The following is a 26,634-nucleotide window of genomic DNA, read 5'->3' as shown; positions in this document are numbered from 1 at the left end:
CTTCCTTTGGTATTATTTACATATAATAATTTCTGCCTAGGTTAGATCACCAGCTAATTCTTTGTTCCAGTGGCTGGGCCCGCTGACAGTCATAGGCTTACACTGCCCTCATGTGGTAGCAAAGTGTATTACACGCTATTTGTTACTGCTTACGGTTGTGCACAAAGACACTAAATTTAGATGTTGTGTGCTTATATTGAGCCATTTAATAAATAAGAATATTCCACGTGGTTTAAAATAATCATATATAAGCGGTAGAAATTGAAAAATTAATATTTTTGACGTGATAATTTGGTAATTTAATTAATGATATGACATTTTAGGTATACGTAGATGTCTGAAATTAATTTAAACGTAGTCTGTTGTTTCATATGAATAAGTTAATCATATATTTTTAAAAGTATTATTACAATTATATAATAAAAACGGAAAATAAATTTACTCTGTATGATAAGGTTTCAATACTATTGGCGTTAGATGTGAGTACACAATGAACCACAAGGTGGCGCCAAAACATTTCACTATGTGTGCCTGTATTGTGCAGTTGAATATGATAGCACTAAAATCATTTATGCTTTAGGTTTTATTGAGAAATACAAATGTTTTCATCAACTGGTGTCATTAAAAGAAATATGTCTTGACATTGCCAATGTTTTATGCTTTTGGCATATTATATTGTCAAAGATATGAAATTAATGCAGCATGGCACAGTAAGGAACGGGTAATGGTTGTGTTGTTTTTCCGAGAACTGGACAAATTAGTGTCTGCACTGCATGATGTGGTCCAAAATAATGCTGGAAGTGAGAAGATGTCCATTAACGTGGAGGCCAAAGCGGTACAGAACGAGCGTTAGCATGACATGGAGCAGGTGTCTTCACCATACGTGCACTTTTCCAAGGACATTCCGGCTCCATTCCAGCCTCTCGCCGATGGCAGGCTATCATTAGCGGGCCTCGGAGAAAGCCCAGAGATGGGAGGAGGACGATGGGGGAATTGTGGGCTTTCACATCCACAAAAGGCGATCCACAGGATGCCAAGGCTAAGTGTGGTGATTTAGCACAGAGGTTAGGGAAAATAGTGGCTTAGTTTAATGACAACTTGTCCACGTAAAAGCACTCATCAGCCCGGTGGGCGATAAGAGAGGATGGCACACAAACCGACATAGAAAGTGCGTCGGTCTCTGTTGTTTTGTGATGAAAATACTCGTAATATACACTTCAACGCAAGCTACATTAGCTAATGAGATCCAAAGTGCATAATGGACGACGACTACTTTGAATCAGCTCAATGAAACAACAAAGTATTCATATATAATTATATGAAATGCACTTTGGTTTTTAGTTTATTTTAAACTAAATTACCTGTTTGTATGTAACCGGGATACGAACGGGTATCGAACAGGGAAACTCCGCCAGGGTTGCCCTTTAAAACCGATTCTGTTGATTATTTTTGACAGTATTTCTAGGTAGAATTTGAGGGTTTGCGGTATAATGTGCAGAATGTTGCGCATAAAATTACATTAAATTTTTTTTTTCATAGACAAAGGCCAAAAAAGTAGTATTTTATTGTATTATATTGTTATTATTATTACAAAATATCACAACTATAAATACTTTTTTCATTATCAGACTTCATTCAGAAAAGTAGTGGTGCAATAAAATATATTGAGAAATAAATAGCTGGTATGAAATAATTATCGGGACAAAGCAATGTGGTAAAAATGATACAATAAATTATTATAATTAAATTAAATTATTATATAATTAATATCATGGATTAACCATGAATAAGTTGGAGAAATTATTATCAGAGAGGTTCAGCTGTTAGAGCAGCTTATATATATATTTTTTATATATATATAAAAATATATAATATTTCTATATACATATATAAAATATGTATTCAAAGATATAATATTATATATAATATTAATTAAATATTTAAAATAAATATTTAAATAATATAATATTATTATATAATATTATATATATATATATTGTATTGTTATATTGATATAATATTATATATATTATTATATTTAAATAATAATTAAAATGAAATAATAATATATATACTAAAAATACATAAAAAGAGAATAAACTAAAATAATATAATTTTAATACATTCTTTAAAAGTAATAATAATGATGATAATAATATATTCCTGAAAAGTGTCAAAAAATGTCATATAGTGACCATTTATGAATATTTCCCCGCTGTGTGTTGCTGTATTGTTTATTCACATGTCTAATTCACTTTGCTTTAAAGAAGAAAAAAAAATCAATCCTCCATCTCGGTCTCCCTTGGCAACAGGTTATAATCCATAGTTACGAGGAGCGGTTGCTAGGTGCGTTGCCCAGATAACGACCCTTCTCTCTCCTCCGGCGCGACGTAGGAGGCCACGGGGTCCTGGATGATGACGCGGGGATGAGGGACGGGTGAAAGAATGACAAGAGACGGGACAATGAGCGAGCGGAGGAAATAAGATGCGAGCGGGCCGAGGGAGGGCTTGCACCACAAACGCGGTACGCTTGACGAACGCCTTGTGCAGAGGATGAAAAAGCAAAAAAAAAAAAAAAAAGGCTAATGTATGAGTCTAAGTGGGCAATCTGCACACCTCCATTTGCTACAGCGGCATTTTGTGTCATTGTGTGTCTATTTATGGAAGAAAGACACTGAAGGGGAGCTGAACATGCTGAGTCTACTTAAAAAAGAAACTCCCGCTATCATACTCGGAAAAGGTGACTTCAATCAGTCCCTTTGTGGGATTTTTTTTTTTTTTTTCTTTACCCCTGCAGTCGGGGGGGGGTGGGAAGTAAAGAAAAAGTTTGAGTGTGGCCTGCATTTGCAAGATAGTTCTCCCTCATGTTACATTTACAAGGAGCACCACTGCGATTCCTCCACAGCAGACAAAGTTTGCATTTGCTAGATTCCTTCCCTGCTTCCTTCCCTGCTTCCTTCCAATACATTTTATAACGTTCTTTGGTTGACCGCCATTTTGAATGTTCAGTATCGTCTGTAGCATGTGGAAGCGAGGCAACAATGGTGGCACCTCGTCTTTATTGTGGGATGACCTTAGGGATGACCTCTTATTTAAGTAAGTGAAGTAACATTTAGAGGTCACTGATGGGTAGGATTTTGAAGAATCGCTTGTTGAGGAAAGAGACTTCGGTTACTGGACAGTGACTAAAGGTACCAAAATGGTCTAGTCCATCCCCTCATTGGTTATTTAATGGTAATGGTAATGGTTTTATTTCGTTTGAACATGCATCAGATTACAATTGAATGCATCCCATAATCACTTCACAGTTCCACATGTCCAAAAGGAGTAGGAAGAAGCAAAGCTTATTAAATCCTACCCCTCCATCTGGTACTTTTACAATCTTCCTGCTTTCCTAATATAATGTAAGTTTTTTTAAATTAAATTAAATTAAGTTAAATTTAATTTAATTTAATTTAATTTAATTTAATTTAATTTAATTTAATTTAATTTTGTGATTTTAGAAATAAGGATGTTATTGATGAATATGTTCTCTGTAGGCGGCATTATGAATTATCCTTACTGGCCTTTTTTGCAGTACATTTAGCGAGTGAAGATTGCTTTTATAGTTAATGTTTTTTTAAGAGGTGTGTCCCAAGCCTTTCTAGCTATATAATATAATGTTTATATATAGAGTATTAGTATTTCCTGTAAACTTTTTGTCCTTCTTGGCTTCAAACGCTCTGCTTTATAAACGTGCAACATACATGGAATGCAGTCCTTGCATGCAACCAGCAGAGGCGCTGTTACGTCATAATTTTTTTGTGCTCATTTATGACAATATTTAATTGCTTCATCGTTCAAATAAAAATAATAATGATAATAAAATATATAGCCACTTCCATTGAATTTGAAACAAAATACTTTAAAAAATTGCAACAAATTGTTGCTTGTTTATTATAGGATCGGCTTGTAGTATATAATTATGTGAAAATATATTTGTTCATAGCAGGGGTGATTGCCTGATATTTAGTTATCTTCATAACTGTACATGTATACTTTTCAATAATTATATATGAATTAATTTTTGGTGAAAATAAATATTTTTTTTACATGATCAAATTTGAGATACGCAACGTTATTCACTGTTTCAAAAAGTAGAATTGTATAGAAAGTCTTTGGAAGTATGAGAGTTGGGATTTTGGGTATATTTAATAAATAGGTGGGTCCCAAGACTCAATAATTTAATATATTAAGCAAAATCGCTCTGGGATTTTGACTATTTTAGCGCTTCAGCCATGCAAACACCTGAGTTATGGAAGCTGTCATAAGCTTTCCTTATTTTCTTATGGCAGATCCAATTAGTGTATTTATGATAGACACCCACGGGAGTGCTTGCTCGCGTCTCATGAGGAGTCTTTTGGTGCTGAAGCTGTAAGGACCCAAATGTTATGCTACCACCCCACCCCTAGGGGGCAGTAGAACTGTGCCCAACTTTGTACTGCTTCTTCACGATTAAGCCTAAGTCACACAAACTATGTCTGTTTATTTTTTGGTTTGTTTTAAACAAAAGGGACATTAGGACAATGTCAAAGGATGAGAGACTGACCTGCAAGGAAAGGCTCGCTTTGAACGGGCCGCCCCGCCACCCAGCCCCACCATGACGCCATCACTGCTGGTGACAGCGTTATTAGGCCGCTGATTCTCACAAGCGAGTAAACAGAACGCAAATCACCCTTGTGGATTTGGCTTATGGTATTTCACTAGTATTGTGTCATTCGGTGAGGGAGACAACAAAAGGTTTGGTTTCGATTTTAGGCCTTTGATGTTGTCGGGCTTACCGAGACTTTCTCGACGATCGCTACTTTTCTGTTTCATTGGAATTTCATGAACATGCTGTTCCGCGTTCGTCGTGGCAACCTGTCAGCGAATGTCTTTTAAGACGATACCGCGCAAACTTGGATGTGTCATTTTTTTTTTTTTGAAATTACAAAGAGATTCTGGGATGATTTAGGATAATTTGGGGAAATCACGCGTCGAGCCTTGATGTCTTAATGTGGCCGTCTAAATAAATGAGCTTTGACTAAAGGGTTTGATTTGTAATAAATGAGTTTCTAATTCCTAATTTAGCATGAGACTTACTAGGGAGATAAGACACATCAGCATCTGTCATAATAGCAGATCGTCTTTTTACACCAGGGGTCTCAAACTCAATTTACCTGGGGGCCACCGGAGCTAGGTTCTGGGTGAAGCCGGGCCGCATCAGGTTTTCAAAAAATTTATTAAAAACTGGAAAAAAAAATCGATTAAAAAAACTATCTTCAATGCTTCAATGTACTTTTTCAGCACTTTGGTTCCGGTTTTCCACACCAAAATATCTGATAAAACATTCCACTTAAATATCTTAATTTTTATTTTTCTATACACAAAATAAGATAAAAAATAAATAAACAAATTAAGAATAAAGACAATAAATCAATCAATCAGTAATAACTAAGTAAAATAATAATAAAACAGCAAATAAGAAAAACGTAAGAAACCACATACAGTTGGTAGAGAAATTATTTTTTCCAGATTCAAATGTACAGTATTAACAGTTATTTAACCTTGAACATGAACATTAATGAAACTTAATAATTTGACCCAATTAGCAAGTTAGCATCATACTCAGTTCCATCTGTAACTTTAACAACATGTTTGATGAGATGCTTTATCTTGACGTGTTTTATTCCAAATCATTTCCTGCATTTATTTGTACCCAGCGTCATATAAGCCTTTAGCTTCATTGCTAATCCAAAGCAAAACAGGGCGGGGTAACAGGGTAGGGTAACAGTATGGGCGGGGCAAAATCATGTTCATTGTGTCCGGTGTGCACACAGCTTTAAGCTGTCATTTCAACATTAAACTTTGGTATCAAGGTGGGGGACTCAAAGTAGCGTCTCCAAATGCCAAATGCGGCCCGCGGGCCGCGAGTTTGGGGACCCCTGTTTTACACAGAACCTTGCAAAACAGGAACATCAACGCGGCTCTGTGCACTTTCACACAGCGACTATATATTTTACATATATTTTATATGTAACAGTGGAATTGAACTAAGGTCTCCTCGTTGTGAGGTCTGCACGCTAACCACTTGTCCGCCGTGCAGCCCTTTTCAATCATACACGAGCAAAAGAGAATTGAACCACTGTACAATAAAACAAAAATAAAGTAAAATTTTAGCCTATCTCAGCTGTCTTCGGGTGAGAGTACACCCTGGACTGGTGGCCAGCCAATCACAGGGCACATATAGACAAACAACCATTCACACTCACATTCATACCTATGGACAATTTGGAGTCGCTAATTAACCTAGCATGTTTTTGGAATGTGGGAGGAAACCGGAGTACCCGGAGAAAACCCACGCATGCACGGGAAGAACATGCAAACTTCACACAGAGATGGCCATGGGTGGAATTGAACTAGGATCTCCTCGTTGTGAGGTCTGCGCGCTAACCACTTGTCCGCCGTGCAGCCCTTTTCAATCATACACGAGCAAAAGAGAATTGAACCACTGTACAATAAAACAAAAATAAAGTAAAATTTTAGCCTATCTCAGCTGTCTTCGGGTGAGAGTACACCCTGGACTGGTGGCCAGCCAATCACAGGGCACATATAGACAAACAACCATTCACACTCACATTCATACCTATGGACAATTTGGAGTCGCTAATTAACCTAGCATGTTTTTGGAATGTGGGAGGAAACCGGAGTACCAGGAGAAAACCCATGAATGCACGGGGAGAACATGCAAACTCCACACAGAGATGGCCGAGGGTGGAATTGAACGCTGGTCTCCTCGCTGTGAGGTCTGCTCACTAACCACTAGACCGCCGTGCCGCCCATTTTTTATAATATAAAATATATAAATATATTGTAGAAATACATACTGAATAATCACTATGTCTTTGAATGGGTCTTCTTAATGCCTTAAATTTGTATTTTAATGCAGCAAAATATACATTTTTGATGATGTTATGGTTGTATATTTCAATAATATTATCCCACAAGAACAATAAGGACAAAAATGTTTTGCGGAAATGCGAGCTAGTGTAAAGTACGTTTTATTTATTGCTCTTGAAAACAAACCAAAAAATGCACCGTGACATCGATGGTTGCTATGTGACAGTGACATAATGCGTCGTCCTTTGAGGTGTCTTTCATAGACACCCCCCCTCTCCTCCGTTTGGTTGATTGGAATGACAGCCCTAATTGGATTCAGTCCCTAATTGAAACATAATAAAAATGCATCACTAGATGGCGAGCCGGCAATTACCTCATGCAAATCTCTTGATGAATTGACGTGAGGGGCGTAATTGCGGCTGTTTTAAAAAAAAAAAACAACAAAAAAAAAACATAGATTTTTCTTTTCTCCTGGAATAACAGCAATCGAAATCATTTCCACATGGGTGGGGGGAGCCTTTGACGTGTTTTCGGACGATGCTTTTATACACAGGAAACTGCAGGCATTGTTATAGCCCTGAAGAGGAAGGACACAAAAGGCTTTTTTTTTTTTTTTTTTTCTCCATCCTCTTTGTTTTCATTGAGGCGGGTTGGCTGCGGCTTGCATCAGTTTGCTGAGCAAAGATAATGCGATGGGGATGAAGCAAAGTCATGAACACACAGAAAAGAAAAAGAAAAAAACAAAAAAAAAAACAAGGACTTTGATTCTTTCCTTTTTAGGCGTGCAATTCTGATCTTTTTGTGGCTGTGAGAGAATTCTATCACTGTAGTCATAGCAACAGGTTAATAAGTATCGCCTCTCATTTTCCTCTGTTGCCGCTCCGGTTGCTAAGATACCGGCAGCATCCCCTGCACCGAGTGTGGACATCTTTTGATTTTAAAAAAAAAAGAACTTTAAATGTTCAAATCCATGTTGAAAGTACAAGCGATTGCGTACTTCTCGGTGGGCGACGACAACAAAGTCAAACGGGACACCCGACTAAATCCCGACGAGTGGTTGGCTCATATCGAAAGCCGAGTGGGCCAATCAGCGGGCGGAAAGCAGTGGCCGTTTCCTCGACGCGTGCGCGGGAACCAAGGGCAAATTAAAGCATTGCCTCCGAGTTGCATCATTCTCCAGCCCCCGCCGCCCGCCGTCCCCCCCGCCCCTCGCAGCTCTATTAACAGGCTCGCCGCAATGTCTCTTTACGAGAGCCACTCTCGGAGAAGAATTAGCCTCACTTCCCCGCAGTGATGGGCCTTTTTATGAACCACACTGGCATCATCATGCGTTGCCAGCTCCTGCAGGAGCAAACCACTGTTAAATTACCTGGAGAGATGCTCATTCTGCTTATTCCATTGTTGCTTTGTAAACGTGATGTAATCGCACAGCTGCCTTGATTCGCTCCTACGAGGTACACGGAATCGGATATTAACGCACTGATGACGGTAAAAGTTGGTAACTTTCTTTGTGTCATCTGCAAGTCTGCTTCCCACGGTGAACTTTTATCCCGGGTTGAAAAGTGCACAGATTCGTGCACCAGAGCCAACAAAGAAATCCAACCCTGTGCAGCGCTGCAGTCATATTGGCCCTGTAGGTTATTATTGCAAACGCCAGCAATATAGTATATGACACCACGTATCTTCACCAAGGCTGAACTAGCTGTAAGAAACCACATATAGTTGGTGGGTAGACAAATAATTTTTTTCAGATTAAAATGAACAAAGCATTATTAGAGCCCTGTAGACATGACAAAACACGACTATAGTCACATTTATACTCTTTTTATTTACAACATATTGCGCAACTGCAGGGTCTTGAGACACATGCTAACTCGCAAACTAGAGAGCTAGCGACCTAAACGGTAGCCTCCAAGTTATTTCCTTTAAACTTAAAGAGGCAAAAACTTACCACTTCCACACGGATAGGGAGGATAACTATTAACAGTTATTTAACCTTTAACATGAACATTAATCAAACGTAATAATTTTTTCTGGGTACATGATACCATACAGCATCCATATCAAACTTGCGTGGGCCGCACTAACATTAAACTTTCATATCAAGGCGGGGGCCTCAAACTAGTGTCCTGCGGGCCACATTTGGCCCGCGGGCCGCATGTTTGAGACCCCTGCCGTAGAACAATAGAATCCATTGTGTGTTACATAAAGGTAAGGTAAGGTCAAAATGTGAATGGCATGATATCAAAAATATGTTTTTTGAGGAATACCTGCAATCTGAAATGATAAAAAAAATTTTCATTACAAAGATATTTCAAGAAAACAACCTGACCGAGTCATTTTTGACCCACTTATGGAAGGTTGGGGTAGTAATACAAAAACAAACATTTCCGGTTTCCTCCCACATTCCAAAAACATGCTAGGTTAATTAGCGACTCCAAATTGTCCATAGGTATGAATGTGAGTGTGAATGGTTGTTTGTCTATATGTGCCCTGTGATTGGCTGGCCACCAGTCCAGGGTGTACCCCTGGCGCCTCTCGCCTAAAGACAGCTGGGATAGGCTCTAGCAACCCCCTGCGACCCTCGTGAGGATAAGCGGTAGAAAATGAACACAACGTAAAAAAAATGTAATAGAAAAATGAAAAAAAAATTTTTTCACAAATCTAACACCATGAACTGTTTAAAATTTTCACATTTGCAACTACACTGTGCGTGTGCATGCGTTACAATTTCCCTTCGATGCGTAATCTCCTTCGAGATGCCTTTTCACCTTCCTGTTGGTATTTCGATGGGAAAGATGCATGCCGAGTTCTTATAAAATGTTCATCTGCCCCCTTGTGGTTGTTTCTCAACTTAGAACTGCATCAAACATGCTCTCTTCTTGCATCCAAAAAAATTATTTTGGAATTCAGATGAAAAAAACAACATAAATACATCTTTGTTAGCGAATGAGTTAACAGCAATTGAGTTTATTACATCACGTTTATGTTTATGAATTTATTGCTGGATGTTGTCACTGCTATGACGTCAAGTGGGGGTCGCCGTGCCAAGGACAGAGATGCTATTGCCCTCATACCATCCATTAGCTTCAGAAGACATTGTCTCAAGGTTATGTTGTTTCATATTGTCACATAAAATGGTCTCCGATTGAGTCATGGTATACTATGTTCTCAATCGAATCCAAAAGAAACAAACAGTTCCTTTCACATGTGTAGCAAAGCAGCACTCTGTCTGATTAAAGGCTCCCAATGCGCTCCACGGTGGTCTGAGTTCATTCAATCTCAGCCTTGATTACTCTATCGGACTCATTGATTGAGGGGCAACTTTAATGACCTATTATTTCAAGTGTTAATCAGGTGTCGACACGCGGCTCTTTCTACGACTGGACACAAAGTGGACAAAAAAAAAAAAAAAACACCCTGTACCTAAACATGCTTGTGCAATAAGGATTTTTTTTTTTTTTTTAGCTTCTTTTCAATCTTATCTTACAGTTTTATCACCCCGTGAATTACAAAAGAGGAAACTAACGGAGGTATAAACTCGCCATCGAGTCATTTTCTTTATCCGTATGGCTTGCATGCAGTTGGTGTTTCATAAATTTAAAGAGCCCATTTTAACCCTGAGAAATATTACCCTTCGGAAGTTTTTAGTAGGGATCGGAATGAGACGCGAGTCTGGGCGGAAAAGTAATATTCACAGTTGTCAATCACACCTGTGAGTTCAGTGTCCAAACCGAGACTTATTAAAGGATGTTAATTAAGATGAATGCAAATTGGCAATATGCGGGGGTATAACCCAAAGAAATGTATTATAACAGTATAATTAATTACAGTTGGCAGGGAATAAGAAGTAATTATGACTGCTGTCAGAGTGTATAATTCAACATGAATCCCGGTAGACCACTACAATGCACACTCACCTTCGTGTAATGTATTAAATGCCAGTAGCAATATTCAACGTACCTAACGTAGTACATGCTGTCATTTATACTGAGTTTATTTACCTAAATTGCAAAAAAGAGACAACTCTCTGTACTTTAACAAGTACAGTCATGGAAAACTCATTAGACCACTAAGAGTATATTAGCTGAAGAATACAAAGAACACGACCACATGGATCTAAGAGCATAAGTCATTTTGGTTATTAGAATTATATTTGAAAGCGCATGCAGAGGTAGGTCAAGCTGCTGGATCATTGGAGGGGTCATTGGGGGATTTAATAATGGAAGAATCATATATGATTTTCGGGCTGCACGGTGGTCGAGTGGTTAGCGTGCAGACCTCACAGCTAGGAGACCCCAAGTTCAATCCCACCCTGTGGAGTTTGCATGTTCTCCCCGTGCATGCCTGAGTTTTTCTCCGGTTTCCTCCCACATTTCAAAAACATGCTAGCTTAATTGGCGACTCCAAACTGCCCATAGGTATGAATGTGAGTGTGAATGGTTGTTTGTCTATATGTGCCCTGTGATTGGGTGGCCACCAGTCCAGGGTGTACCCCGCCTCTCGCCCGAAGACAGCTGGGATAGGCTCCAGCAGCCGGAGGAAAACCCATGCATGCATGGGGAGAACATGCAAACTCCACACAGAGATGGCTGAGGGAGGAATCGAACTCGGGTCTCCTAGTTGTGAGGCCTCCGTGCTAACCACTCTACGCCGTGCAGTTCAATTAAAATAGCACATACAAATAAAATAAAGACTAAAAATGCAAAGTGCAACTGGAAATTGTGTAAATGTGCGAGTGTGCATGGTGTGTTGAATAAAGACATTCAGGAGTTGAAAACAAGGCAAACGTCAACAAGCAGTTGTTATTCATTCATTCATTTTCTACCGCTTATCGTCACAAGGGTCGCAGGGAGGGGGTGCTGGAGCCTATCCCAGCTGTCTTTTTGAGCGAGAGGCGTGGTACACTCTGGACTGGTGGCCAGCCAATCACAGAGCACATATAGACAAACAACCATTCACACTCACATTCATACCTATGGACAATTTGGAGTCGCTAATTAACCTAGCATGTTTTTGGAATGTGGGAGGAAACCGGAGTACCCAGAGAAAACCCACGCATGCACAGGGAGAACATGCAAACTTCACACAGAGATGGCCGAGGGTGGAATCGAACTCGGGTCTTCTAGCTGTGAGGCCAGCGTGTTAACCACTTGGTCGCCTTGCAGTTGGAAGGAATTAATAAACAAAATCGCTGTTTAAAAACTATTAAATATAATATGGATGTATGCCAGGCCATTAGTTTACGATGCTATTAATCGATGGCGAGTTAAAATCTACACTTTTTCCAGTGGAAGTGCCGTGTGCCTCGATTATTCCCATCTTCATACGTATTAAGTTAAACATGGCAAATGATCCACTAGACCCCCCCCCCCCCCCCCCGACCCACCCCACCCCTGCCGCTCCTCTCACTTTAATTATCTTCCTTTCCAATCTGGTCATCTTCAAGTCTCATCAATGCTTCTTAATTTCCATCAATACCTCTGCAGCCTCAGCGCCCATACACCTGTCCAATCACCATGGCAACCTCACCTCTGACAACAAAGAGCTCCATAAGACTACGGCGTGCTGTATTCCCCTTGATTAGATATTGATTAAGCTTTTGTAATACATAATAGGATCCAAGGGATTGCTGCTGCCGCTTTGCTTACCAAGGTCTTCCGCACACTTTTATTTCGTCGGGATCCTTTGTTACTCCGGAATCTGCATGTAATGAAATTGGAATTTGCCACCCCTTTTGTTTGAACCTTCTCATGGGATGCACATAAAGCCCTTAGGAAACGAGGACAAATGACAATGCATGACGAAGTGATGACCCAGAGGCTCATCTTATGCAGAGTTGTGACTGTTGACGCTTCACTTGTTGAAAAACCTGCTCTGCCATTAAAGCAAGATGCTAAAGGGAGAGAAGCCTGCTGGAAAAGTGCACCCGGCTTCCAAGTGCTTGAGTGTCCCTAATGGATGCAGGGATAGATTAATGGACGCTAAAAGTCAAACACTAAATGCACGCTAAGTGACAAGTGATATGCCAATGTGGTAAATATTTGTGTAGGACGCAGTTAAGAAGTTGAAAGGCCGTTATTCAGCATTACCTACAGACGAGCCATCCGGCGGCGTAATGAAACACGCAGAGATGAATTGAAAAGGTTATGAAATTAACGTTCTTGTGCACATTAGCGCTTGTTCTTTAAACCAATTTTAATGCACGACAGATTAGTTCAGTATATCGTAGTCAAAAAAAGTAACAATTATTGTCATTATGTCAGGAAGTAACATGGATTTAAGTAAGAAAACACAACAAGAATCATATATTTTTTTACATTTTAATCATAAAATGATCTCCATCACGGAGCTCATTCTCCAACAGACTCCTCCAGTTCTGTTCACACAGTGAACGCTACAGGACTTCATTCGTCCCACACGCCATCCAGCTATACGAAACTGTCTGCAAAAGATAACAGATTTTTTAAAAAATATTTTTATTATATTTTATTCATATTGTACTTCTTTTTATAAGTGTTTTTCTTTTTGCTCTACAGATGAGCTACTGTGACCAAGCAATTTTTCGTGTGGATCATTAAGTCCAAAACAGGGATTTTGCCAACTTAACTTTTTTACTAATTATTATTATTATTATTATATTATTATTATATTATTATTATTATTATTATTATTATTATTATTATTATTATTATTATTATTGTTATTATTATTATTTTATTATTATTATTAAGATTCAGGATTGAAATGAAAGCTCTGGTGTATACACAACACAGAATTAATTCTCAACTTTTTTTTCTCAACTGCGCTCCATTTTTCCCGCCTCCGTTAATGACCCCCTGGCATGATGCCAGGCATTTAAATATATAAATATTTGACAATAAAAATCATTGTAAAAATAATATTTGCAAAAATGAATCATATTTTTAATGACCTCTCATGGTCCACCTGCGGTACCACCACGGCCCACCAGGGGCCCGCGGCCCACACTTTGGGAATCACTGGTCTAAAAGAATGTTTCCTATTTCAGACTGATTTTTTTTTTCGATATAGTTTCAATGACTCAAAGTTGGATTTGACAAACTGTACCTGAGTCAGATTTGTCCTTACCAAATATCATGACATCACTACTACAACTAACATAACATAAAAAGACAATAGTACCTGAGGAGTTTACTAGCCAACGGAACTTCAACGATGGAAAAAGGCTGGTCATCCAGCGGCATCATTTCCACGATAAAATCACAGATGGATTTCGCCTTTTGAGTCATCTCTGACAAACCTTTTACACTTTTTAAATGCTGCGGTGGTAGGAACAAGACCCTGGCATCAGGCATTATAGTGATGCTCCCGTTTCAGGTTTGATGCATTGAAGTTTGATGTTTTTTTTTTCCCCTAATCGCACATGCTTTCTGGGTGAACGCATGCGGGTAGTCAGTCAATAGAAACCCAACGATATCTGAGTGAAAATACTAATTTCAATACAACTCGCTAAAACAAAAAAGTATTAGGAACAATCCGCCCATCTTTTTTTCTTTCGACAACTCAAACATGGATACAGACGGCACTCTCCCCTATGTCCAATCCATACTTCTTGATTATCTCTCGCTTCAAAACATTGAAGCGGGAGGGAAAAATGGAACTGTCAAAAAGGCTCTTGTTCTATTTTCTCCCCTCCCCTGCCGGAGACAACCAAACAACAAAATCCCTGTTAGCACCTTTCATTCAGGTTTAGGGGCTACAGAACAGATTGAGTATCGACATCGCCGTTGCTGTCGAGGCTTATGGCTCAAAGGCAACGGTGGGGGGGGGGATTCTCAGGGGGCGGGAGATTCAATCGAAGGGACCAAAAATAATTCAGCAACAACTCACTCGAGGAACAATCCAGTTTGTCATGTGGAAACATGGATTGTCTGGCGCACAATGGAGCGCCTCTCTGGAGACTTGTCGAGACCTGAATGGCCAAGACTCAGGTCCTGTCCACAAGGGAACGCTCCTGAGATCTTATTGTCGTTTTTTTTGGTGGCTTGAATAAAATTTGTTACAAAATATTTGCATCTTGACCGGAATGGATCAATGAGTGAAAACCATGCAATGCACAAGGCAAACCGTGCGGCGCTGTGAACATATACACGGACAGAACCATGTGACATACCAAAGCATAGGGGAAGAAATAACTCATTACGAAGTATAAGACAAAAAAATATCAGGAGGATGTCATGCTAGTCGAGATAAGTTGGCTTGTCTTTGAAGCTAATTTTTTTGTGCTAAAATAACAAAATACTTTACAGTTTTACCTGAAAACTTGTGTAGCCCTTTTGTGGTTTTTCACTGACAAATCGGTTCCACACTGATGCTATTCCACAAGTTACACTATAGTGGGCTATAAACAAGAAATTATGAGCGGTGTCTTAGCATGGTTTTGGTCACTGACACTCCCTGAGGTGGAACAGTCCATTCAGGGGAACAATAACTGTCTCAGGGAGTTTAGATGTTTCCACTGTCATGGCTGGGAAATGGTAGATTTATGTTATGGAGCAAAACAGCACGTCTCACCCTTGTGAAAGAGGATTACCTGCAGAAGACAAGATTGTAGTCCGTGTAGTAATTTCTAGGGTGACTGCGGGATACAGACTTCTTCCTGGACCAGGGATGGCAATTTGACAAAACGTCCTTGATCTACGATTCTTACAATTGCTTTCAAATGGATTGGAGACTTTCTGTCTGAATGTTCTGAGTTCTGAACTATTGTGTTATATTGAGCAGAATATGCACAAAAAACACGCCGTCACATACAGCGCCGTGTGTTTACAGAGGTAAATCTTGCCTCAATTCGCAGTCTGGCGCATTTGTGGCAATTTCAAGGATTTTACGAAATCAAAGTCAACCAAAGTTTTGTGGCGGAGATTAAGATAAAATAGGGCAAGACTTTTTGTTACTGCAGTTTGAGAAGTTTGTTTCGAAGACCTTGTGGGTGGATGTCGGAACCACGAGTGGTGAGACATTGGCATCAATTTGAAAGTCATGAACAAATGGACTTATTATTAATTTTATCCACAATGCATGGGTGTTCAAACTGAGGTCCCCATACATTTTGTTAATAAACTGTGGCACATTCTAAACATCTAATTAAAAAAAAAAACAAAAACGGAAAAAAAACTCATCAGTCATTTTCAAAGAACAAAGTCAAAATATTCATTACAAAAGTTGCAATCTAACAAGTGACAATTTTTCTGTGAATTTTATCTGAGAATTTTATTTCAGAAAATATCTGAGAATTTTTTTATGTTCAGAATAAACTAAACTAAAAAAAAACAAACTCCTAATTTTGTGAGGAAAAAGTCCAACAAAACAATACGTTTACAGAAAAAGGTAGGTTATGAGAATCAAGTCAAAATATTACGGGAATCAAGTCATAATTAATTTATATGAAAGTTGCAATAAACATTTAAAGAAACCACCAAAAATTAAAACAAAAGCTCTAATTTTATGAAAAGAGAAAAAAAGTTATATTATCATGAGGGGGGAAAAAGTTTCAACTTCAAAAGAATAAGCTTGTATAATGAGTTATTTTAGTAGTATTGACTTTAAATATTAGACTAAGTATGTATTCATTTCTTAAAAATCCAAATATAATTACCAATAAAATACTAAAAATAATAATAATAATCATAATAAAAGTTGTGGGTTTTTGAAAATTAAGTGGGTATAACGTTATTATATGGATAAAGTCATAATACCACCAGTACCATAGGAAAATATTATTTAAGAATGTATATACATTCATATTTGGAAAATTAAAAAAAAACGCAAAAATGGTGAAAACATGCTTTTTTCCCCGAGAAATATATATATATATATATATATACTTCATAAGTGGAAACCGTTTGGACACCCCTGGTACAGAGGCAATAATTTTAGCTTCCACTTTGCAGCCTTAACATTGTGATCAAATCCTGGAGACTTCCAGAACAAGTCAGTGGTTTCAATCTCGGGAGTGGGTGGAACGCGTTGAGATTGTGACTTGAGTACCTGATTCACTTCAGCGAGTGACTCATACCAACTCGAGTACCGTCACTCGCCCGTGTCGTCGCATGTATGAAAATAAAATGTCACCTATTCACCGATTCACGCAGGTAGCATCCAAGTCCCTCATTGTGAGCAACATGTTGACAAACACACATTCTGACTTATACTTGGTTGTTTAATTTCACGCTGTACAGTTGGCCAGCCAATCCCGAGACCCAAAATGTGTACCCAAGCAATTAAAACATCACGTTTTCATAATGTGACCCCTTTAAATGTGAGGTGAGGATTGAGGAGTCTCATACAAATGTCTCCCAAGTGACCTTTCCTATCCTTTACCGTACAATCAATAAAATACAGCATGATTAATCAGTTGACCTCTACCTTTATGTAGGGCGGAGACCGGTGCGGAACCCTTTTCACCTGGTTTCCTGGTTCCACTGTAACGCTTCAATAACACCCCGAAGATCCATTTCCCTTTTAATCAATTTATTCTGCTCTCCTTCCAATCTTCCATCCATTTAGTATGCATTATTCATCCCTTTTTTTCCCCAACGATTTCTACTAACCATCTCATCTGATTTGGTATTTGACGGAGATCAGGGCTGTTACTTAATACAATGACATGTCGGACATACACGCCAAGACACACATAGCGACCACACAAATGTGTTTTTTAAAGGGTTCCCTATTCCGACTTTCTAATGATGGTATCACGATAATAGGTGTCGATCACCTTTTCTGAGGGAAAAGTTTGGAATTTTCATGATGTCCAGAAGAAAAAATCTTATTCCTCATGGACGTGATGCCGGGGAAAAAAAAGAGAAAAGTTGAAAAATTGAGAAAATCAGGCTTCGCTACACATCTTAAAACAAAGCCCCTAACCTCTGGAAACTTTCCATCAGTACGCTACAGATGTCGGAGCTGTATGTATGTATGATCTTGTTGATTTTCTTCAGTGAATAAGAACCTAGCATGGTGTTGCTGTTCATGTGTTGGGCCCGACGCTTTGTAGGGTTCCAAGTCAAAGGCCTTGGAATTGTGCCTCAGGTCTCTGTCGTTAACAATCGCAAATATGTTTAAATATGTCCAAATTGGGTTGCACGGTGGATGAGTGGTTAGCACGCAGGCCTCACAGCTAGGAGACCCGAGTTCAATTCCACCCTCGTGTGTGGAGTTTGCATGTTCTCCCCGTGCATGCATGGGTTTTCTCCGGGTACTCCGGTTTCCTCCCACATTCCAAAAACATGCTAGGTTAATTGGCGACTCCAAATTGTCCATAGGTATGAATGTGAGTGTGAATGGTTGTTTGCCGCCTCTCACCCGAAGACAGTTGGGATAGGCTCCAGCACCCCCTGCGACTCTTGTGAGGATAAGCGGTAGAAAATGAACAAATGTGTTTACAATGGAAATTATAACAAATCTTTTACAGTTTTCCCATAATACATTGCATCTGCCTGATGGAGCTGCAATGACGTCAGCCTCCCTCCGGTCTCTCGTGCACCTCAGGCAGCATTGTAGCACCTCGGTAGCCCTGTGATTGGCTGGTGACCAGTCCAGGGTGTACCCCGCCTCTCGCCCTAAGACAGTTGGAATAGGCTCCAGCACCCTACGCGATGCTTGTGAGGATAAGCGGTAGCAAATGAATGTAAAATAAATTTGTAAAATAAATAAGTAAAGAAATAAATACGTTTGTAAAATAAATTACACGCAACAAATGTGACTTATACTCCAGTGCGACTTTTTTTTTACCTATTTATTAATTTTTGGCATTGTGCGACTTGTACTCTGGAGCGACTTATAGTCCAGAAAATACAGTAATTCTGGATATTATGATCCAGAATATTATATAATATAAAATGGAATATAATATAAAAATAGGGGACCTTTTGGAATTTCCATCATAGGAAGACATGTATGTAAATGTAAACATGCGACAAAGACCGTTATATACAGCCAAGAGACTGTGGAATCTGGAGTGTACCAACGGATGTGTTGTATCTTCAGAAGCTATGATGCTCGATCCAGAAGAAAAACGTCATTTTGGAAAATGTGACTCGCACAAACACATCATTAGCATCAAAGCTACAGACGCACAAAATAGTGTGTTCCCAGTAAATCTTAATAAAAACACCTTTAAACAGTCTAAAGGCTACATTGTGTACACTTCAAATACGTAATGTGAAGTTGGTGAAAAATATGACCTTTTGGGAATACAAATGACAAGGCGGGATCAGTTTTCTACAGGACTGTGCTTTATTTTAGTCTAAGCAGAATATAATGAACTAGAGAACTACAGAGTTCAGGAGCACTATGGGAAGGATCTCACTCCAAATCAGGGGGAAACTGGACCCGAGCTGACGTTGATTCAAATTACATATGTTTCAAAAACAAATTTAAAAAATGCTATCTCAGTCATGGAATAAAAGCATTTCATTCATTTATGAATTTGAATAAATATAAATACATTTTACATGAATGAATAGGATCAGATGATGAAGCTGGGAATGATTAGTGAAGAGTCTGATTGGATTCTCAGTAGGCCGAGACATTTTTGGTCCTTGTAACCAATGGTAATGGAGAGTCATGCACAAAACGGAGGTAAATTAAACAGCAGGTTTTTTTTCTGACGTTAAAAGATTTGGCACCCCCCCCAACACCACCACCGCGTCTACAATACAGGGTGGTCCAAGCAATGTTCACAGGTAGTAACTGCGAGTGAGAGAACAGGCTGGGTTTAAGGCAGAATTCCCTCCTCACATCGGGTAAATGAGTGGAGCAGATATCAGTTGGGAGTCAAAAACGAACAAACAAACAAAAAAATTACAATATAACAAAATGTAAACACAGAGTACATGAAGTCCAAAGACATTTCCATGACAACCACCAGCCCTTAAGAAACAAAACAAAGTTGTTCGGCATTCATCCATAGCTTAAATACAATAACGACAGCACAGGCTATGATCTGTTTGTGGGTTGACTTGACTTTGACGACTTTCGGGGACTCCTTTCAAACCGAGGACCAGCTAATTGGGGGTTTATTGTCCTCCCCAGGGTTGAAACTGATTCCATGATCAGGTCAAAAGGGATATTTCTGAAGTATTTTGATAATTATTGCAGCGTCAAGTGCCTTATACACAGAAATGTGCATCCACATATCGAAGTCGATGAATTGACGCGTGACAACGTTAGCGTCTTGTATGATATTGAAAATACGTATCAAGTTTTGCGGTTGAAACTGCAGAAAACCCTTCGACACTACCCCCGAGGTTAGATAATTTGCGTGCAGACATGGAAAAAATGTCATAAAATTGACAATTTTTATAAGCTCAGATCTGTACAAGGTCCCCGAAAAGTGACATAATCAAGAGCGCAATGGACTTCCTTCACATCCCACCATGACCATCGCTATGAGTCAGTAGTACTTTTAATAGTGCATTTTGTTTATTTTATTGTATTTTTTTTTTTCATTGATCCAAGAGCCGTCAGCATGCAGGATATCTTGAAGGTATTTGAAATATGGATTGTGCAGCTTTAAAAAAAAAAAAAAAGCATCAGAAACCTCATGACAATGAGTTCATCCCAGCTTCTGCTGATATTCACAAAACACGGAGAGTATAAAATCCCAAACTTTCAACATCAGCGATTCACTATACAAGAAATAAAAGTATTTTCCTCATCTATTTTTTTTTTTGATAAATTATTCCATAGGTTCCTTCTCTTTATTTGACTGAAATATATCATTTTATTTTTTTTTCTTACCTTTTGAACATGAGATATTGTACGTAGCCTATAAAGAAGGCGGAACAAAATTGAAAAATAAGCTATATTGTATGTACAAGAGAGATGCGGCAGTGTGGACAGGAGAGAGTAGTGGCAGATTGGAGACTTTCCGGAAGGTTCGTCGATTATCGGTACCGTTCAATCTCCATTTATCATGGTTCCTTTTTGTTTTTTAATGTTCCGAAATAGCCTACATATGTGCCCTGGTCGTGGTTTCATTTCCTAAGGCTGGGTTCTAGGTTGATATGGTCACCCTCGCCTCCTTTTCACCAAGTGTTACAGTTCTGTTCAGTTTTCATTCGGAATGGGAAGGATTCCAAGATGTCGGACACATTGTATGGGTTCTAGTCAAAAACGCTTTTGAATGGTGCAGATAAAGACACTGTCCGTTGATTGGTCAACAATGGAAACATAGGCTTCATTAGGCTTCACCTGAACTGACTTGAACCGTACCACTTGGCCGTCGTCACTTCGAAACCTCGGTCCAATTCAGAACTGTAAGATGTGAGAACGTTCGAAACTGGAGTGACTTCAAAAAAACGACTTTCCGAGATCCTGCAAGTGTCGACTGCTGTGGTTTGTTTTGTGACATCATTGTACCACAGAGCGAGGCTTCTCAAACAAACTACCCTACAATCTCTCTCTAATTTGTATTTGATAGGCTATTTACATGAAGAAATCATACAAAAAATTGGTCACTACTATTATTATTATTCCTAGTCATCATACATGCCTTCTGACCCTTATGTGCATTATTAGTGGAACATGTTGTTGCTCTTGTAATTGGTTCATGATGCTGTATGACAGACCCGGTAGCTTTATCTACCTTATCAGTCAGTACTCCACCCCAGTGACGGGACGCAATCTTTCAATGTCGGTCTGAATCCCTCCACTAATCACGGCGCCTGATGTCCTGAGTATCGGGTATGACTTTTGTGGCGTTTTCATTTAGCGAGCACACTCCCCTTCTACCAGTACCTATTTCCATCACCCCCCAAAAAAAATCCCATTCCACACTGGAGTCAGATGACGGACGGAAAAGCTCTCCCTCCCTAAGCAGCCATTAAATTGGGAGGCATTAATTTCTTCCCTCCTGTCCAACAGGTTGCTTTAATTATCTCTACACTTTCAGTCAATTACATTTCACTTCCTTTCTGTGACAATCACGACTATTTTTGGGGATGAAGGGATTGAAGACTGGGAGACGTGTTTAACCCCCGACATTGGTTGGGATCCAACTTCGCTCAAAACATCGATCTTTTGGCCAATGGGGCTCTGACAACTGTTCGTCGGTCCACATACAAGCTTTGTTGTAGGTCATTGAACACAACTTGCCTTAGTTCTATTGGTTCTTTCTTTCTTAAAGGGAGGTTTTCCTTGCCTCCATCGCTAAATGTTGGCTAGCATGGTGTTCAGTTGGTTTACTTTCATATATGAGGGGTGTGATCTTGGGCCCGATGATGTATAAAGGCTCAATTAGATGAAATATCTTCGTTTTTTAAGGTTTTCACTTTCATCTAAGATAAGGCAGATACATATTTTGGTGATTTTAAATCTACCCAGAAATAGCGCTGAAGTAGGTGCAGATTCTGGAAGATCTAGAAAGCTTTCTTTGTGGGTTGTCATGGTTTTTTGCAGCGTTTTGTTAGCTACTGTTTTAATGAACTTCGCATTGTACAGCTATCTTTATTACATTGATATGATGCCATGCTGGGTGAGTGGTTAGCACGCAGGCCTCACAGCTAGGAGACCTGAGTTCGATTCCACCATCAGCCATTTCTGTGTGGACTCCGGTTTCCTCCCACATTCCAAAAACATGCTAGGTTAATTGGTAACTCCAAATTGTCCATAGGTATGAATGTGAGTGTGAATGGTTGTTTGACTTTATCTGCCCTGTGATTGGCTGACGACCAGTCCAGGGTGTACTCTTGCCCGAAGACAGCTGGGATAGGCTCCAGCATCCCCCACGGCGACACTTATGAGGATAAGCTTGAACACCACAAAAAATAAGCACGTTTGAGTTCCCTCCAGCTATAAATTTTGACTCCCTCTTCGGGTTTTTTGTCAGCAGGTTCAGAGAACGTGTCATATACCCCTGACTGGTTTGATTTCACATTGTATAATTTTGTCTCCATTTACTAGATTATGTGTCATCAATACCGTGCTGTTTAGACCCGAGAGTCGGCAGCATGCAAAGATAGCGTGGGGGCGTTGTTGGCTCACCAGGGTGCCTCAGCCTGCCACTGGAATGGGAAGTAGAGCAGCATCTGGTATTGACGCTCGGGTGATGTGAGTGTTTGATCTCCGACGGCTAAGGCAAGCACAGGAAATGTCATTGCTTACGGAACATTAGATAAGCCCATCAATTAGCTCAGCCTCTCATGAACAGATCCGAGCATTGTTTTTGACTGACTGGTTGCTTTGTGCATGCACCTGATAGTAAAGTACTGTAACTTCCATGATTTATCCCATAATATAAAACACAGATTTCACTTTTACAGATGAAGTTTTTGCTGTAAATTCAAGAATTTGAGGTTACTTTGCAACAAGAAGTGTCACAGCTTTCAGAATTGGGTAAATTATTGTTGGTATTTTATGAAAATATAAACCGTAAGCTAAGCCATGACATGAAGGATTCCAACCCACCTGCGTCATTGCGTCTTAAGGGGTGTCGGGTGGAGTGTTTCAGCCTCTCCAGGGATACAAATTGTGGCTAATCTTCCCTTCATCATTTATGTTCTCGCAGAACAAAAAAACTAATTTCCCTCTTTGTCATTTTGGTCCCGGGTGATATGTTTTTTTTTTTTGTTTACTCGAACTTCTGATGGATAAAAGCTGGTGATTATAGAGCGATCATTGGAGGTGGAGGACCGGCATGGCTAATATGGTACAGGGGGATGATTCAGCGGTGGTGCGAACAGATTTAAAAATAGGAACAAAGCTTAGGGAATGGTTTGTTCCGCCACTTGCTTGGCACTTTGTGCTTTATTGCGATGGGTCTACGAATTCGCTGAATGATTTGCAATAAATCTGGTCTTGTTTTTTTTTTTTCCTGTTTGGTGGACCAAGCTAATAGACTCTTTGAACCCTTTAATCCTATTTCCTGGCAGCACAGATATATAGCGCTTGTCACCAGGAGCGTGTTTACACCTTCTATTTTTATAGTCATCCTAGAAGCATTAGTTTAAAAGGATGCTTACTCCTGCCGAGACCTGCTTCTTAGCGCCTGTCATCAGCCGAAACTCAAAGGGTGTTGGGGTAGGAATCTGGCGTTTGTTTGACAGAGCAGGTTGAGGGAATGTTCGGAATTGTTTGCATTTTACGAAGGAGTGTGTCCTTATCTTTTATCTGGAATCAGTGTAGACAGCAGGTCAAGGACATGTTAACAGTGGAATGTACATCATGTTGTTATAAGCGCCATCGCTAAGGGGTTTCCATGTGTAGCCTACATTTATGGGGCATTTACGGGGACTTTTGACACAACGATACAGATTTTTTTTTGTCTTGTTCCCACTGAGTGGTTAGTTTACATTTTACTGCATTTCCATTGTTGTAAAGGGTGCTGAAATATTGTCACCTTATTAAAATAATGGTCTAAGTCATAGGCATTGGTCATATGTTTTGGGGAAAATACAAAAAAAAACTCAAATCATGTAAACTTGGGTCTTCTGCCTTTTTTCCAGTCTGATACTAGTAAGATCCATTGAGTTTCATGATTTTATCATGTTTGATCAATCAATCAATCAATCAATCAATCGATCGATCAAAATGGTTGACTTGACCAAAAAAAATAACATGGCCTAAGTCACTGTGTTGACATAGACCTTTGTTCTATAGCGCATCAAGAGCATGATTATTTCAACTAAGAACTTTATTAAGCATTATTAGGAGATAATTTAGGCCAAAAATTCATTTTTGTCCAAAAATGACTGAGTCCATTACTTTAAAGGGGACCTATTATGCTCATTTTCGGCCCTTTGTGTCAATTTGTGGAGCTACAGATGATAACCCACACAGAAAGCTTTCTAGATCTTCCAGAATCTGCACCTATTTCAGTTGTATTTCCGGGGATTTCCAAACAGTAGATTTAAAACTTTATTGATCATGATATATATGTTTTTCTAATTAATTTTAAAATTGGACGCAGCTAGGATGCGAGGCTATTTACATTTTGAATATTTTGTAATCCTTTAGAACAATGGAAACACGAAAAAATGCTCAGTGAAAACAAGGCCTTCATTATTTCAGCGTCATTCTTCTGGCAGTTTTGGTAGCTTTCTTGTTCCCTTAAAAATCGTTGTCTTCATTTCCTTCACAGAATCATTTTGTTTTGAACAATATGCGGCTTCACATGTTTCAATACAAAAAAAAAGTCAGGAAAGAAAAATCCAAAACGACACCAACCGGGGTCCGTGTTGTTCGGTCTTTACCATGGATTGTCGCTTGAACATCGTAAAGGCCAAGGAGAAGCCTTCAGTGTCGGCACCCTGTCCAGCGCAGGCAGGCATGGGTCATCTTTTTTTTTTTTTTCTGGAACAGTCTCTCTCTGTTGCCTTGGACGGACATCGTATTGACGAAGTATTCAGTGACCATGTGATGTCCATTGTCCCTTTTCCATTGCAACTTCAAGTATTTTTTTTAAACAGCAAAAGTTAGCAAATCTACTTTTTTTTTTTTTTTTAAATCTACTTCTAACGTATAATACAACCTGGCGCCCGATCAGCATCCAGAGCAAAAAAAAAAAAAATCAGCCCCTAAGCTAAGATTCAATTTTTTTAAATACATGAAGTCCATTTTCTTTTCATTCGTACTTACAGTAGGCCACTGGATATTGATTTCATTGTTTTTTCAACTACGAGTAATACTTGCAGCTACAAGGTATGATTTTTCTTAAATATATATTTATATATTTATATATTTATATTCTTTTAAAAAGTGTTTTAGTCCTTTGGTCCCTATTTCCTAAGGAATGATGCATGTAATTTATCCTGGATTCTTCTTCTTCATCGTCGTCGTCGTCTTCATCCATCCAGAGCTCGGCCCTGTCACACAGCACACATCTGTGTAGGCACAAAAACCAAAATGGCAGCAGGCTGGTGTGTGTGTGTTTATATATATATGAGTGTTTGCTTCAGTACTTGAATTGGCATTTGCACTTATTTATACATGTACAAAGTTTTTTTTTGTTGTTGTAGTTCTTTCCATTGTTTTTTGTGTTATGCGTGTGTGTTGGTGATGGTATGCATGCTTTGAGCATAATGAGTCTATAAAGTTTTTTTGTCGTCATTTTTTTTTTCTCCAACCCATCATGTCTAAAAAAGAGCAGCAAAAAAGTTGGTCTCTGCAGAAAATCTCCAAACCAAAACGGAATAATAAAAAGAGGCATTTGCAAAAAAAACAAAAAAAAACAGGAAAGGGGAGGAAAACAAAAGGAAATCTCTTCTCTGTCGCCCAATCTTTCAATGGGATTCCAGTGGGATCAAGAGACCACCATTCCTTCGTGATATGTAGCAGAGCAAGGAGTCTTTGTACTTTTCGACTGCACTTGTGGAAATAAGGTGTTGTGGCCCTTCATCCTGCGACAGAAGAGACAGCAGAGGGAAAGGAGGAGGTTCAAGTCAGGCTCGTCGTTATCACACAGACTGACAGGCATAGCCAACAGCATGACACACAGATGGGAAGGGGGAACGGGAAAATCATAAAATTAGAAGTGTGTGTCAATCAAATCCAGAATAAGTGAGCTGGAGGTGTTATTTTTTTTTTTTAAGTCTGTAGAACAGTAGAACAGGCATCCGCACTGTGATCCAAACAAAGACCCTTTATAGGGAGTTAAAAAACGGATACCTGGTGGGCTCTTTTGGTCCTGTTTGAGTTATTGTTACAACAGAATCTCAGGGGGAAAAAAAA

General features: G+C 39.2%; 1 protein-coding gene and 1 long non-coding RNA gene across 11 annotated transcripts in view; one reads left to right on the top strand and one right to left on the bottom strand.

Moving 5' to 3' along the window:
- Positions 1-26,634, top strand: part of LOC131139402 (uncharacterized) — a 109,058-nt gene that overhangs the window by 58,663 nt on the left and 23,761 nt on the right. The window lies entirely within an intron of this gene.
- Positions 19,187-26,634, bottom strand: part of celf6 (CUGBP Elav-like family member 6) — a 196,937-nt gene continuing 189,489 nt past the window's right edge. For all 10 annotated transcript variants that reach the window (XR_009132243.1, XM_058089013.1, XM_058089012.1 and 7 more), the window contains one exon: positions 19,187-26,303. Coding sequence is in view for 1 of the 10 variants with exons in the window: in XM_058089013.1 (XP_057944996.1) it covers positions 26,299-26,303 (5 nt within the window). In the remaining 9 variants the exon portion in view is untranslated. The remainder of the gene's footprint in view (positions 26,304-26,634) is intronic.

Source organism: Doryrhamphus excisus, chromosome 12 (genome assembly GCF_030265055.1).
Source record: "Doryrhamphus excisus isolate RoL2022-K1 chromosome 12, RoL_Dexc_1.0, whole genome shotgun sequence".
In the NCBI taxonomy this organism is placed as follows: Eukaryota; Metazoa; Chordata; class Actinopteri; order Syngnathiformes; family Syngnathidae; genus Doryrhamphus; species Doryrhamphus excisus.
This window is presented reverse-complemented; position numbering and strand designations above follow the sequence as displayed.